The following is a 15135-nucleotide window of genomic DNA, read 5'->3' on the forward strand; positions in this document are numbered from 1 at the left end:
TTAGCTAACATTTTTGAAAAGGACTCCACAGAATCAGAAAATTTTGCTTCTAACCAGGCCATAAAGGCATCCTGGGAGGGCATGTTATCTTGAGACATATTGTCTGCAGAGAGAAAAGAGAGAAGGTAATGTAAAGGGCAGGTAGATAGAAGCAATAAGGCACTCTTATATTTAATCTTTTTATCCACAGGGGCTCAGCCTGGGAAATGTATAGCCGATAAATTCCCAAAAAGCAGTGAGAGGTACGAAGCAGGGACTCAGCCTGCCAATTATATAGTAAAACTATAGTAAAAAGGGGCTCACCCGATGTGGTAACAGCAACCGAAAAACTGAAAATCCGCTTCCATAAGGAGAATATACGGCGTGTGTGGTGAAAAACTCCGTAGGTACAAAATCAAAGATGGCGACCGGAACTCGCATAAACGCCGCGAGACCCGGCCGCCACTCACAAGATGGCCACTAGCTAAGCCGCACTATGAGAGCAGCAACATGGCCGCCGAAAGCGCGCGAAGAGAGCTGAGAAACAAGATGGCAGCGACATCTCGCGATACGAGATCATGCCGCTAAACCAAGATGGCGGATGTGCCGAACCGAGAGATCTGAAGTCCCACGAATCGCGGGAGAAAATGAAAAGGACCGGAGAAGTAGCCGGTAATAGAGAAGGTACGATGGTAAGGACAAGGAGGGTATCGGAGAAGAGCCGGAATCAGAAGGTACGGTATATGGAAGGGTGGAAAGCCGAAAAAAGGAGAAGGGGCGGTACCAAGGAGAGGGTGAGGGGGGGGGAATACGGGGGAGACCCGGAGAACGGGGAGAGACGAGGGGAAAAAGTCTGGTCATCATAATTCCAATGCAACCAGGTTCTTTAGTGACGTAAATGCAGGTTAAATCACAGGATATAAGGCACCAGATTACACCGCCTGTAAGGCCATCACAGTCTTAATGTAAAGGCACCTAACAAACAGGGGAGTGTCCAGATATAGGCCTGGTAATCAGGTAAACCCAGGTGAAAGTCAGACCAGACAATTGACAGGTAGAGTGAAATTAGGTAAATTATAACAAACAAAGGGTTAAACTTGACAGATCCTGCAGTCAGGATAGAATCCTGACAATATATTAATCTTTCTAATTTATAGACTACTATGATATATCTTGATACAAAATTCCTAGCTGAACTGAGAAATAATAGCCACACCTATTATTTATGAAAGCATTAATTTTATGCAGAAATATATTGATTAGAAAGCTAGGCTCCACTGACTTGCTTGGTTAAATGCAGTATCTGTATTCAACATGCAAGTAGAGACAGAGTTCTCAGGAGGGTCTGGAGATTGTTGATCATTTCCTAAACTCTTTTAAAACGGGCGCCCGCTGCTATACACTGTATGGCAGACGTTGATACCCCGGGGAGCCCCTGATGCTGACCTCAGTGTTGCTGAATAACTTGACATCAAGGCATTGTAGCAACACCATTTGGGCGCAGAAAGCAAACGTAGATCGCTTACTGCACCCATTTAAAGCCATGACGGTGCTGCCACGTCAATTGTCGCTAACTGGATGTTAGTGCATGACGTGCCTGGACCGTCAATTATCATAAAAAAACGTACACTATAGGATAATATGTAAAAGATGGATGTGGCCCTCTAAACACTATGTATGTTGGGTATTCCTGTAATCAGGGGATGCTGCCAAACAAAAATTGGGTTATGTTCAGCTGCCTACAAGAAATCCTAAACAAAATAGCATATATATATATTATATACTACATGAATAAATTAAACATGCTCAGAATTATTGTTTGTGTTTCTACAGTTCCAAAAGAAAGTCCTGCTTGTCTTGAACGAAAAGGATGTCTAATCTGTGTGGGTACATCAAACATGGCAAAGGGGATTTTTACACCCACCATTGGTAAAATGGCAACAGTAGACGGTATTTAAAACCATCAGCGCTGAAAAGGTTAAAATTGCGTTTATTACAATAAGTGCATAAACTCCAAACCCAGTGCTTTACACTCAGCACCATGAAGTAACCCTAACAGAAGTGAGCGCATATTTCACGCATACACACTGGACTCTCGACATTCGTATTGGTTTGAAACCATGTCAACGCATGCACGCTACTACAACGTTACACCATTATACGCAATGGGAGGGGGTTACATGTCGCGCCTTGGGGTGGAAATGACGAAACGGAAAAGGAAGCGGTTGTCGGGCTCGCGCATTCTTTGCAGGATCCAGACTCACACGTGTCTCTGTCCAGCGGTTGACGTGTTCTAGTTCTAATCGCCGGTCCGGTTCAGGCCCGGCCATGTTGGTGCTTTTTGAGACCGCGGCGGGATACGCCATTTTTAAGGTAAGTGTATGTTAGTTTAGATGTCTGGAGAACCTTGAGCGTTAGGTATATGTGGAGAAGTCGTTAAGATGCCACATGGTCCCGCCATGTTTCCGTTTACACGCTTATACACGTTAAGAGAAATGTTACTTCGGTCAAGCTGCTTGTGCTTTAAAAATATACCATGTATAATTTGGAAAGCGGAGGGCTCTTTGGGGTTTATATGCTGATTTGGCCCATTTGTGTAAATCCTGGACTTGTGAGCCCGAGGCCGCAGTTCCTGTGGCTCTACAACTCGTCCTTCTCAGTCTGATAAAATTATGCGTAAATTGGGCACAGGGCGAGACCGCCGTCTGCCTTTATAGCATGTAGCCGATGAAGGCTCCGATCGCTGTTAACGCAATTTGCCGTTCTTAATTTTGGATTTTTTATTTTTTTTTTAAAAATCCATTTGCCGTTTCCACGCGCCATGCTGTCCGTTTAAGTCGGTACATTAGTTCTAATAGCTTCGCTGTTTTTAGCGGATGAGGCTGTCCAGCCAGGAGTCATGTATTTGTGCGAGCACATGCTCGCACAAATTGGCCTGCTTACATGCAGTGTTTCTCCCTTTACTGGTGGGTTCTTCTCAGACATAGCACAGAAGATTTATGTATTTTAAAACAAAATGTAATGGTGTATATAATTATCCATTATGATTTTTCATTTTTACAGAACTATGAAACACTTATAGGTACAAATGGTATTAATTTCTATGTTACATTTAATGTAACTGAATATAAATCCTTATAACAAGCTTTTGTTTCTTTCAGGTTCTGGATGAGAGTAAATTAGAAGAAGTAGACAATATATGGAAAGAATTTGAAACTCCAGAAAAAGCCAATAAAGTGTATGTTTATTTAAGAATAATATTTTACGTTCACTACAGACCTGTGGGTTCAGCATTGTAGTCCATATTCTTTTCCTTACCCAAACATTTAAGAGTACTAAAGGAGCACCGTCCCTCTTGAAGAGGGACTCTGGAGGTATGGGTGCGACGCCTTCATTTATACAACTCAAATGTAAGCAAATGCTTTAAGATTTTTTGTTGCCAATGATGGATCTGAAGTTGAATTGAATATCCATGACTGAATTCAACATTTCGTCACTACCACTGAGGCAATTAAAGTAAATCTTCCAGATATATATTTCTTTATCTCTCACATTAACTTCAAAGTTTCCCTAAAATTAAGTCATTTTTTAACAAGCTTAATTTTAATATTATTAGATCAGTTGTTCTCAAGTGTTCTGTTAGAAGTACTTTCCACATCTCCAAGGTTACTTTTTTTAATCTCAGAAGAACTTCCATGCTTAAAGCCTTTGTTCAAGGGGAAACCCCACTTCTGGAAATGTAGATTCAGTGTAGTATGAAGTAATTAGCAGGCAATGATTATGACTGTATTTTACCTCTTGCATTTTTTAAAAATATCTTATCTTCTTAGAGTGAAATTAAAACACTTTGAAAAGTTCCATGATACTACGGAAGCATTGGCAGGTAAATAATAAAACATGCTTACACACATGAAATGAACCGATAAGCGGACCCTTATGTTCCCTTATGCAGACTTTTTTTCCTGACTGTTACCATGTGACATTACAGACCTATGAGTATCATTTATTGTCGCCAATGATGGATATTTGTTAAGATGAAATAAAAATGATTTTAACTTCAAAGTTTCGTCACTACCACTGAGGCGGCATCTCTATTGCAATATTACACAATTATGGTTATTATAATGTACTATTTAACTTGCTGAATCAGTTTCTAGAATGTGTAAGCAGTACTAGCTGCATTTATATATTTTTAAACATTCTGCTTTTTACTGGCTCCCAAAACTAGTGTGTGTGTATATCTATCTATCTATCTATCTCGTTTGTGTAATTAAGGGCATTGGTGAATCATGTTGATGCATTGAAGTTTTATAACTAGTAAAGCCAATGGCTTTATTGATCAATGTTAAACATTTTTACTCTAAACTGATATGTTCCGATAAGTAGATTGTTTATATCTCAAATGCATCTTTCACTTACAGCATCAACTGCCCTTGTTGAGGGAAAACTGAGCAAAAACTTAAAGAAGGTCCTCAAAAAACTTGTAGCCAAAGATGCCCAACAGCAACTGGCGATTGCTGATGCCAAACTTGGCGGTGTTATCAAGGTATAACAAAATATAACCTGTAACCTGCTACTTAAATGGTAAAAAAGGGATTTCTATACCAGCATATGGTTCTGGTTTCTCCATAGAGGAAATGTGCTGTTTATTGGGGATGGGGGGTTGCGCACAGATATTTATTTGTAAACATAGGTTTCAACACTTTCAGATCACTTATGTCATTGAGGTTTGTGATTAAGGTAACGTCAGTTTCCTTATGTTTCTTACAGGAAAAGCTCAATCTCAGCTGTATTCACAGTGCCATGGTCACAGAGTTGATGAGAGGCATACGTAATCAGGTAGACGGACTGATCACTGGTCTGTCTTCTCGCGAAATGGCTGCCATGTCTCTAGGTTTGGCACACAGGTGTGTGATGTCTTGTGGCTTGATCTGTATTTTTTTGGTGTATACATCTCCACTAGTAGTCCATTTTGGGATGAAAATTACCGTGTTTGCTCGATTATAAGACGACCCCCCAAAATCAAAATATTAATTTAGGAAAAAACTAAAAGCCTGAATATAAGACTACCCTATAGGAAAAACGTTTTACTAGTAAATATTAATTAATGTAAACTATTTTTTCATATTTAATAAAAGCTATGATTGAGAAAAATATATATTTTTTATTTGCCAACCTGCCCCCCCCCGTTATGCACATCTGCCCCCAGAAATGCCTTATAACCCCCTATTTGCCACTCTGCACCTTGATGTGCCTTTTAACCCTCTACATGCCACTCTGCCTCCAGAAATGTCTTCTACCCTCCTATATGCCACTGTGCCCCATGATATGCCTTTTAACCCCATATATGCCCCTCTGCCCCATGATATGCCTTATTCCCCTATATGCCACTCTGGCATATAGGGGGTTAAAATGCATATCATTGGGCTGAGTGGCATATAGGGGGTTAAAATGCATTTCTGGAGATATATATATATATATATATAAACTGCTAACAGCAATCACACTCCTATCAAGCCAAGGCAGCCAGTACATGCTGGAACCTGGGGATGATAGTGGGATTACAGCCTCCCTATGCCATGCTACCACCACCACCCCCCTTACACATCCATGGTATCTCACACACACACTCATTCACAAACATTTAAATACTCATTCATTCCATTAATCATACATACTTCACACATTAATCACAAAAACCCTCCCCCACCCCCTTACCTGAACTGCAGATCTCTCACTCGAAGACTTCTGCAGGGGCCCGGCTGTGCGAGCAACTTCTCTGGCCCCGCCCCCAGAGGAAGGAGGGGGGAGGCAGAGTTATGTGAGGACTGTGCTAGCTTCCTGTTCTCCTGCAGCTAGTAGGAGCGACACTGCTCGCGACCAAAGCCTGGTAAGCAGCCTGGCCCCAGCAGAATGAGGTCTGATTAGAAGACGACCTCGATTATAAGACAAGGGGTATTTTTCAGAGCATTTGCTCTGGAAAAAACCATCTTATAATCGAGCAAATACGGTAGTTACCAAAACAATAGTTTTATTTAAAACAAGATTAAATCTTGTTTTATTTAGTTCAGGCTCTTCTGTGTAAGCCTTGACACAAGTTTCTTTTTCTTTCAGTCTCTCTCGCTACAAGTTGAAGTTTAGCCCTGATAAGGTGGATACAATGATTGTTCAAGCCATATGTAAGTAAAAGTTTCTAAAAGAATTAGGACTGAAACAACTAATCGATAATGAAAATCGTTGTCAACGATTTTCATTATCGATTAATCGAATCGATTTTTATCGATTATAAAAATTATAATCCGACCTCAAACAGAGATCGGATTATAACACTAGAATCCAGATCCCCCACAACGCTGCAGGGGACCTGGATTCCCCTCGCTGTCGGCCGGTCTCTCACTTCCGTCTCTCTCCCCCTCCCATACACCCCTCTGACTCCTCCCCCCTCCCATACATCGCTCTGCCTCTCTACCCGGCTCCGTTACTGACTTCATAGAAGCCTCAGCGTAAATGAAGGGCAGTAACGGAGGCTGTCTGTGCGCATGGTACAGACCCCCACCGGCTGACAGAGGATCATCCTCTCTGTCAGCCGGTGGGGGTCTGCATCGCACAGACAGCCTCCGTTACTCACCTTCACTTACGCTGAGGCTTCTATGAAGCTGCAGTGAAAGTTCCTGTCAGTAACGTAGCCGGGTAGAGAGGCAGAGCGGTGTATGGGAGGGGGGAGGAGTCAGAGGGGTGTATGGGAGCCACCCTCCCATACGCCACTCTGGCCCCTCCCCCTCTCTCTGCCTCTCTACCCGGCTCCCTGGTGTCTTGTGAACCTCCGTGGCTGACAGGAGGCAGAGTGGAGTATGGGAGGGGGAGGAGCCAGAGTGATGTATGGGAGGGGAGGAGCCAGAGTGGAGTATGGGAGGGGCAAAGTGGTATATGAGAGGGGGAGGAGGCAGTGATGTATCGGAGGGGGAGGAGGCAGAGTGGAGTATGGGGGGGAGGAGCCAGAGTGATGGAGGGCAGGAGCCAGAGTGGTGTATGGGAGGGGGAGGAGCCAGAGTGGTGTATGGGAGGGGGAGGAGCCAGAGTGGTGTATGGGAGGGGGAGGAGCCAGAGTGGTGTATGGGAGGGGGAGGAGCCAGAGTGGTGTATGGGGGGGAGGAGCCAGAGTGGTGTATGGGTGAGTTATAGTGGTGTATGGGGGTATTATGAATTTCAGGGCATATAGGGGGTATAAGGCATATCAATATTAGGCATATCAGGGGGGCATAAAACATCTGGGGGTAAAAGGTATATCAGGGGGCTCAGTTGCATATCACTGGCATATAAGAGGTATAAGGCATATATGGGGGCACAGTGGCAAGCTGGGGGTCAGATGTGCATAACCAGGGGCAGTTTGGTAAATTAAAAAAAATTTAAACAAGGCTTTTTTCTCAGTTTTTATTAAATATAAAAAATAGTTAACATATGAATTAATATTTACTAATAGCTTTGTATTTAAACCTAGTTTGAGAAACAGTGTTTGGGTTCTTGTAGCTTTTATTATTATGTCCGTAAAATAAGAAGGTGAATAGAGAGAGGCCATTGCAATAAAGAGATGAAAGTGTAAATTGTACGTTTTTTATGACATTATTTTAAATTGAACAAAAAAATTTTTTTTTATCCGATTAATCGAAAAAATTATCGGCCAACTAATCGATTATTAAAATAATCATTAGTTGCAGCCCTAAAAAGAATTAATAATTTAAGAATGTTGTCTTTGATGCCAGTAAAGGAAAATTTGGGGGGAGAGGTTTTTTTTCTTTCTCGCTTCGCTATTTATTATGAAGGGCCAGCACTAACAACTTTCTCCAGCATGAGTATTACATAAGTCCGTGTCTAAGAAATGTTTTAATGAACATGAATTGACTATGGATTATGGAAGGGAAGGCCAAGCTTATACTGCAGGAAAAGCTCATTAGTGTTTGACCTTCATAATGTATAGTGAAATGTAGGGCTGAAACAACTAATCGATAATTAAAATCGTTGACTCGAATCGATTTTTATCGATTATAAAAAGAGGGTTTTTTCAGAGCAAATGCTCTGAAAAACTCCTCTCCTTATATAATCTGACCTCAAACAGAGATCGGATTATAACACTAGAATCCAGATCCCCCGCAACGCTGCAGGGGACCTGGATTCCCCTCACTGTCGGCCGGCTCTTCCCTCCACTTCCATACACCCCTCCGACTCCCCCCTACCCCCCCCCATACACCACTCTGCCTCTCTCCTGACTCCCTGGTATTTTGTATTTTGTGAAGCCTCAACGTAAATGAAGGGCAGTAACAGAGGCTGTCTGCACATCGGGGGTCTGCATCGCACAGACAGCTTCCGTTACTGCCCTTAACTTACGCTGAGGCTCTATAAAGCTGCAGAGTAAGTGCCTGTCAGCAACGGAGGTTCGCAAAACACCAGGGAGTCGGGAGAGAGGCAGAGTGGTGTATGGGGGGGGGGGAGTCAGAGGGGTGTATGGGAGCCACCCTCCCATACACCACTCTGCCTCCTCCCCCTCCCATACACCACTCTGCCTCTCTACCCGGCTCCCTGGTGTCTTGTGAACCTCCGTTGCTGACAGGAGGCAGAGTGGGAGGCGGCAAAGTGGTGTATGGGAGGGGGGAGGAGGCAGAGTGGTGTATGGGAGGGGGGAGGAGGCAGAGTGGCGTATGGGAGGGGGGAGGAGGCAGAGTGGCGTATGGGAGGGGGGAGGAGGCAGAGTGGTGTATGGGTGTGTAATGAATTTCAGGGAGGCAGAATGGCATATCTGGGGGAGTTAGAGTGGTGTATAGGAGGAGGTAGAGTGGTGTATGGGGGGTATAATGAATTTCAGAGTGGCATATCTGGGGGAGGCAGAGTGGTGAATCAGGGAGTATAATGAATTTCAGGGTGGTGCAGGGCATTTATGGGGGGCAGAGTGGCATATCAGGGTGCACAGTGGCGTATAGGGAGGTATAAGGCATAAATGTGGCGAGTGGCATATTGGAGGTTATAAGGCATATAGGGGGTATAAGGCATATTGATATTAGGCATATCGGGGGGCATAAGACATATCTGGGGGTAAAAGGTATATCAGGGGGCTCAGTTGCATATAAGGAGTATAAGGCACATCGAGGGCACAGTGGCATATCAGGGGGCACAGTGGAATCTGGCATATAGGAGATATAAGGCATATATGGGGGCAGAGTGGCAAGCTGGGGGTCAGATGTGCATAACTGGGGGCAGTTTGGTAAATAAAAGAAAATATAAACAAGGCTTTTTTCTCAGTTTTTATTAAATATGAAATATAGTTAACATATGCATTAATATTTACTAATAACTTAACTTATATTAATAAGCCTAGTTTGAGAAACACTGTTTGGGTTCTTGTAGCTTTTATTATTATTATGTCAGTAAAATAAGAAGGTGAATAGAGAGCGAGGCCATTACAATAAAGAGATGAAAGTGTAAATTATGTTTTTTATTACATTATTTTAAATAAAAAAAAATTGCATTTTTTATCCGATTAATCAAAAATAATCGGCCAACTAATCGATTATTAAAATAATCGTTAGTTGCAGCCCTAGTGAATTGGCTGAAACACAACTCTCCTCTTAGCTCTCCCTTTATCACACTAGGGTGGTTGCTTCAGATAGTCTTATTGTGTTCTAGAAGGTACAACTTTTACTTCCAAATATGCTGCCCACAGTAAAATAGGATTGATCAAAACTATGAAAATGCGTTGCCTGTTCTTTCCTGACAAGTATCTAGGCACGCAATCTTACCTTTTTTTTGTCATGATGATCTTTAAGGCAAGACAGGGAAATGTTTTAGATATCCTTTAGTGTATTTGTGTAATTCAAAGCGAATGCAATACTCTGTATTGACTCTCGATCTTCTGTCCTAAGCACTTTTGGACGATCTGGATAAGGAACTGAACAATTATATCATGCGCTGCAGAGAGTGGTACGGGTGGCATTTTCCTGAACTAGGAAAAATTGTCACTGATAACTTGGCCTACTGCAAGTGTGTACGAGCTGTGGGTAAGTTCTGGTATCCGTTATATCGGCTAATAAAACCTCATTGTTGCAATGGCTACAGCATCCTGTTCTTACTGAGAAGCACTGTCAAGGAACGTTACATATTCTTCCCTGGTCTATCTAATGCCCCTAACAATTGCTTACCATTTTGGTGAGGCACTCAATGTGGTTTTTGTTTGTGACGCTTTAATTCTGGTCAGTGGTGATGATTTTAATGGAATAGACTGATACTTCTGTGAAGGCAGTTTGTCACTACCTCATCTGAGTCCAGATCTGCTAATGCAATGCGTAATAAACCTTATGGCATTTGACAAGTACAGCTCACGGTCTATTGTACTTTAATATAAAGGCTCTCATTTTTGTGGGTTTTTTTGTCTTATGTTGAGAATTAAGGTCAGCTTCATCAGCATGGAAACCAAAGAGGAAGGACTTTGTAGTTAGTTGTATGCTATGTACCTTAGAGCATACATATTTAGATGATTTTTTTTGTTTTAACACCCATGCTGGTGAGTCTCTTCATATTTCCTATCAGCATTGTTTTTTTGTTTTTTGTGTATACAGTCACTGATTCATGTGTAGACTTTTAGACAATCAGATCGATGATTATTATGTATAATTGCCTGATATATCATGAGGGCAATTTCAGTCACTACCTCATCTGAGATCATCTTACTATATTCTCTGATTATTCTTACTCATAAAAAAACTAACTAATGTTGGATAATACACCAGATAATCTGAATGCATCCATAGCAGTAAACATTCCTGCCATATTCAAATTGGTTAATCTTAAATCATTATAAATCTGAATTCTTTTGTTATGAAACGGAATCCCTAGGTGTATAAAAGACCGTGGGTGGACCTTTAAAAGTGTACAACTGTTTTTACATTTTACCATTTGTCTATACCTTAACTCTTCAACATATGTCTTACCATTAGGTGACAGAGTCAATTTTGCCAGCTTTGACCTGTCTGAGATGCTTCCAGAAGAGGTGGAGGCAGAGGTTAAGGCTGCTGCAGAGATTTCTATGGGTACTGAAGTGTCTGAGGAAGACATAAGTAACATCTTACACTTGTGTGACCAGGTAAGAGATAAACCCAAAGTATTTTTTATAAAATTTCTGTTGAAAATGCTTTTGTGAGCATTCTCTTACATACTACAATGTCTGTGTTTTGGATTTTGACTGTCTGCTCTTGGTATTGTACACTTCCAGGTGATTGAAATCTCAGAGTACAGAACCCAGCTGTATGATTATCTAAAAAACAGAATGATGGCCATCGCACCCAATCTTACTGTGCTGGTGGGAGAACTTGTTGGTGCTAGATTAATTTCCCATGCTGGTGAGTCTCTTCATATTTCCTATCAGCATTGTTTTGGTTTCTTGTGTATACAGTCACTGATTCATGTGTACAGACTTCTATACAATCAGATCGATGATGATGATTATGTATAATTGCCTGATAGATCATGAGGGCAATTTCAGTCACTACCTCATCTGAGATCATCTTACTATATTCTCTGATTATTCTTACTCATAAAAAAACTAACTATTGCTGGATAACACACCCTGTTCAGGGATATTGTACAAAGAAGCTGTGTGTTCACCACTAATATCTGGAGTTGCTGTGTATGTAGTGCTTTAACCATTTCTTAGGTCTGCATGCTTAAACAAGGAAAAGTGTGCACAGTATAATTATTGACCTCAAAAGCCCTCCGTGTTAGAGAATGTTCTAACAATATTTTTTTCTCCCTCCAAGGCTCCCTGCTGAATTTGGCTAAACACCCCGCTTCCACTGTGCAGATTTTAGGAGCAGAAAAAGCACTGTTTAGAGCTCTGAAGACCAAGCGAGACACTCCTAAATATGGTCTGATTTATCATGCTTCTCTGGTTGGACAGACTACTCCCAAAAATAAGGGCAAGGTGTGTATTATGTGAATTGTGTAGAATCCCATATAACCTTAGTCATTTCATTTTAAACTTTTATTAGCATATCCATGTGATGTAAATCTTACCAAGTGTTACTTGGTCTTCCTTGATGGGATCACCACTGTAAGTGAACAAATGTGGGGAGGTCAAGAAATAGCAGTCATCTGGAAGCCAGGAGGTAGTTAGTGCCAGAACTTTCTAGGTTCTGTTCTTCAAATACTATTAAACTTCCCTGTCCCTGTTGTAAGCGATACCGAATCTGCTAGCGATCTAAATAAGATAGTGATAGAATAGAGAGAAGAAAATGTTTATCATAACATTACTAGATAATTCTCTATTGTAGGATGACCCGTGATCCCATTTGTGATTTTTGTGTTTATATGATGTAATTCTAGTGTTGTGGCGCTTTTGCGTGCATTTTTTTTATTTCATTATTGCTTCCCTCTCAGATCTCTCGAATGCTTGCTGCCAAGGCAGCCCTTGCCATCAGATATGATGCCCTTGGGGAAGACACCAATGCACAGCTTGGCGTGGAGACAAGAGCCAAGCTAGAGTTACGGCTCCGGAACCTTGAAGAGAAAGGAGTAAGTATGCCCATCAGCTTTAAGGGCACTGCACATGGTCTGTGATGATTATGTATTTTAATTGCCTGACAAATCCATGAGGGCAATTTTAGTCACTACCTCTTCTGAGACCGGAATTATTCATGTTGTCTAATTGAGTGTCTATCTGCCAAAAGTGATACTAAATAGCCCTAAGTCTTACATTTTTTATTTCCCTAGCTGAAAAGAATCAGTGGAACTGGGAAGGCACTAGCCAGGGCAGACAAATATCAACATAAGAGGTAAGCTCTTGCCTTCATTTCATGTTTGTAGTTTTCTTCCTTTTACACACTGCCATTCTGCATTAAATGCTTTGGCCCAGGAGCCTCACTAGAAACCACAGGGCCATGGTGCAAAAGTTGCCCCAGGGCCCCCCAACTTTACCAAGCAACATGTCCCACGGAACTTCTTTTCCCCAAACAACTTATCAGTGCTCCCAAATGGCTTGTCTGTGCCAAACATACACTATGGCACACATTAAACACACTTACACAATTTTTACACATGTAAACACACTTACACAATTTTTACACATGCTAATACACACACTCATACTAAATCACACATGTACACACTTATTGGCCATGCTGGCTCAAAGTTTTTTGAGAGCCAGGCCCTATCGCAGTTGTGAGCGTTGCCACCCATGTAGTTGCGCCACTACTATGGCCTTAAAATATGGTATTGTTTGAAACCCTGACAACTTAAATTTTTTACAGTGAGGTCCGGACCTACGATCCATCTGGTGACACAACTCTCCCATCGGTCCCAAAGAAGCGCAAGTTTGAGGAGGTTGAGCAAGAGGAAGAACAGCCATCTGAGGTTAAAGTGAAAAAAGCTAAAAAAGTTAAAATCACAGAAATGGAAGAAGCAGAAGGTAATTTTTTTTTTTTTTTAAGTATTTGATGAAAGCCAATTTAGTACTTGAATGAATAAGAGGGAAAACTCTCCTATTGCAACCTCAGATTTTCTTTGTTCAATTTTCCTTTATTATTGTAGTAATTATTTTCATTGGTAACAATGTAAAATAATTTTGACATCACTGCATGGTTCCCACACTTCAATGTTTTCAAACACATAATCTTATATTTTGACTACTTTTTTCCATGAAGAACCTGTAGAAGAGGAGACACCCAAGAGGAAGAAAAAGAAGAAGATTAAAGTTGAGGAAAGTGAAGCTGGAGTGGAAGAGGAGGTGCTAAAAGAAGAGCCATCAACTAGTACAGCTGCAGAGGTTAGAACCGCAAAAGTAGTTAATTGCTAAATCTTCTCCTTCAACCAGGAGACCATTTGTCATTTTAAGGCAGTGATATTTTGTCCTTGCCCACAATTAAAGCAACCAACTACAGCCTCAATTTCCCAATTGACAATGCTTGAGTTATAACCACTCTGTGCATGGATGTTTGCACCAATGTTAAGCAGCCAATCAAGTAGCAAGGAAGCACTTCCATTGAAAAAAAAATGGCATCGTCCTCTGCAGATGCAGGTGGGGGTCTTGCTGGAAATGTCAGACAGGTTGGCTAGTATACTAACGTGCACTGGTGATCAGGATTTAAGGCAGTTGGAGGGCAGGGAAACAACAAATGCATGGAGTGTATTCATTCAATATCACTTCATTGTTGGTACTTGGTTATCAAATGCATTAATGTGCCTTTTTTACATTACATTTGATATATTTGGTATCAATTTGAGGTGAGTCCTCCTGCATTCCATCTCACACTTTGCCTAGGCTCATGTGAAATGGATATAGTCACCCGTAATACTACTCGGGACATTATTTCTTTGAAGTTAAAATACATGTGAATAAAATAATTTTTACATACAAATGGTGCTCTAAATTATCTGGTCATTTATTTTTTCTTGTTCAACAGACGCCAAAGAAGAAAAAGAAGAAGAAGAAAGTGAAGCAGGAAGAGGAGGAGGATTAGGGGACACAGATGGACTTGTTTTAGTGGACAGAGGATTAAGACTTTGATTCAAAAACATTTGGGGAAGTGGCAACCCCAAAATGTATGAAGAGCAATTTGACCTTCCACAGTATAGGTTAACAATTTTGCTGAGGGTTTAGTACACATTTTACTATTGAGGTAAACTGCGAACTTCTTGATACTTTTTTTTTTTTTTTTTGTCTTTAAAGAATGGACAACTTTTTTCTTTTCAAACCTTTCTTTTTTTTTTTTTAATTTTGGAATCATGGTTTGATTTATTTTTTGTGTATAAAAGAAATTCTTGTTCTCCTTGAATATACTATTGTAACAGTTCTTTCCAAGATTTATTCCTTCTGCATAAATATATAAAATGGCTTGAAAGAACAGTAAAGCCCCATGATGTAATCATATAAACAGGGGGGGGGGGACCCCTGCAAATCCATGGAACTTAACCCCTTCGTGACAATTGACGTGCCTGGCACATTATGGCACATGCTGACTACCTTGATATCGAATAAAGTCATACATACGATGTTGAGGCATTCAGCAACACAGACCGGCATCATGGGCCATGTCTGGGCCCTCCCCGTGGGTGTCAACATCCTCCATACACTGGATGGCGGCGGACATCTGTTATCTTCAATGAGATCACCTCCTA

At 41.3% G+C, this 15135-nt stretch overlaps 1 protein-coding gene and 3 non-coding genes across 5 annotated transcripts; all 4 read left to right on the forward strand.

The window, feature by feature from the left end:
• Positions 1-2307: 2307 nt before the first annotated feature.
• Positions 2308-14477, forward strand: LOC149287564 (nucleolar protein 58-like). Of its 2 annotated transcripts, none has more exons than XM_089492787.1 (15): positions 2308-2352; positions 3141-3217; positions 3810-3862; positions 4401-4525; positions 4750-4886; positions 6094-6158; positions 9891-10025; positions 10962-11107; positions 11237-11363; positions 11781-11944; positions 12400-12534; positions 12733-12794; positions 13269-13426; positions 13662-13783; positions 14421-14477. In XM_089492787.1, the coding sequence occupies exons 1-15, from the start codon at positions 2308-2310 to the stop codon at positions 14475-14477; spliced, it is 1608 nt and encodes a 535-aa protein (XP_089348913.1). The 2 variants fall into 2 exon arrangements, with proteins under 2 accessions (XP_089348913.1, XP_089348915.1); XM_089492789.1 differs by having other exon boundaries at positions 13671-13783.
• On the forward strand, positions 3409-3497 carry LOC149287565 (small nucleolar RNA SNORD70). Its single transcript, XR_016277474.1, has one exon. It is a non-coding gene; the product is annotated as a small nucleolar RNA SNORD70 (small nucleolar RNA).
• LOC149287566 (small nucleolar RNA SNORD70) lies at positions 3982-4072 on the forward strand. Its single transcript, XR_016277475.1, has one exon. It is a non-coding gene; the product is annotated as a small nucleolar RNA SNORD70 (small nucleolar RNA).
• LOC149287567 (small nucleolar RNA SNORD11B) lies at positions 11451-11530 on the forward strand. The gene has a single exon (XR_016277476.1). It is a non-coding gene; the product is annotated as a small nucleolar RNA SNORD11B (small nucleolar RNA).
• Positions 14478-15135: the final 658 nt, after the last annotated feature.

The sequence above is a fragment of the Sceloporus occidentalis genome, unplaced genomic scaffold, assembly GCF_023333645.1.
Source record: "Sceloporus occidentalis isolate IW3139 unplaced genomic scaffold, rSceOcc1.0.p SCAF_59, whole genome shotgun sequence".
In the NCBI taxonomy this organism is placed as follows: Eukaryota; Metazoa; Chordata; class Lepidosauria; order Squamata; family Phrynosomatidae; genus Sceloporus; species Sceloporus occidentalis.

Coding starts and splice junctions, on each gene's coding strand:
- LOC149287564 (XM_089492787.1), top strand. CDS start 2,308: ATGTTGGTGCTTTTTGAGACCGCGGCGGGATACGCCATTTTTAAG. Junction 11,108..11,236: donor TCTTACACTTGTGTGACCAG/GTAAGAGATAAA, acceptor GTACACTTCCAG/GTGATTGAAATCTCAGAGTA. Junction 13,427..13,661: donor AGAAATGGAAGAAGCAGAAG/GTAATTTTTTTT, acceptor TTTTCCATGAAG/AACCTGTAGAAGAGGAGACA.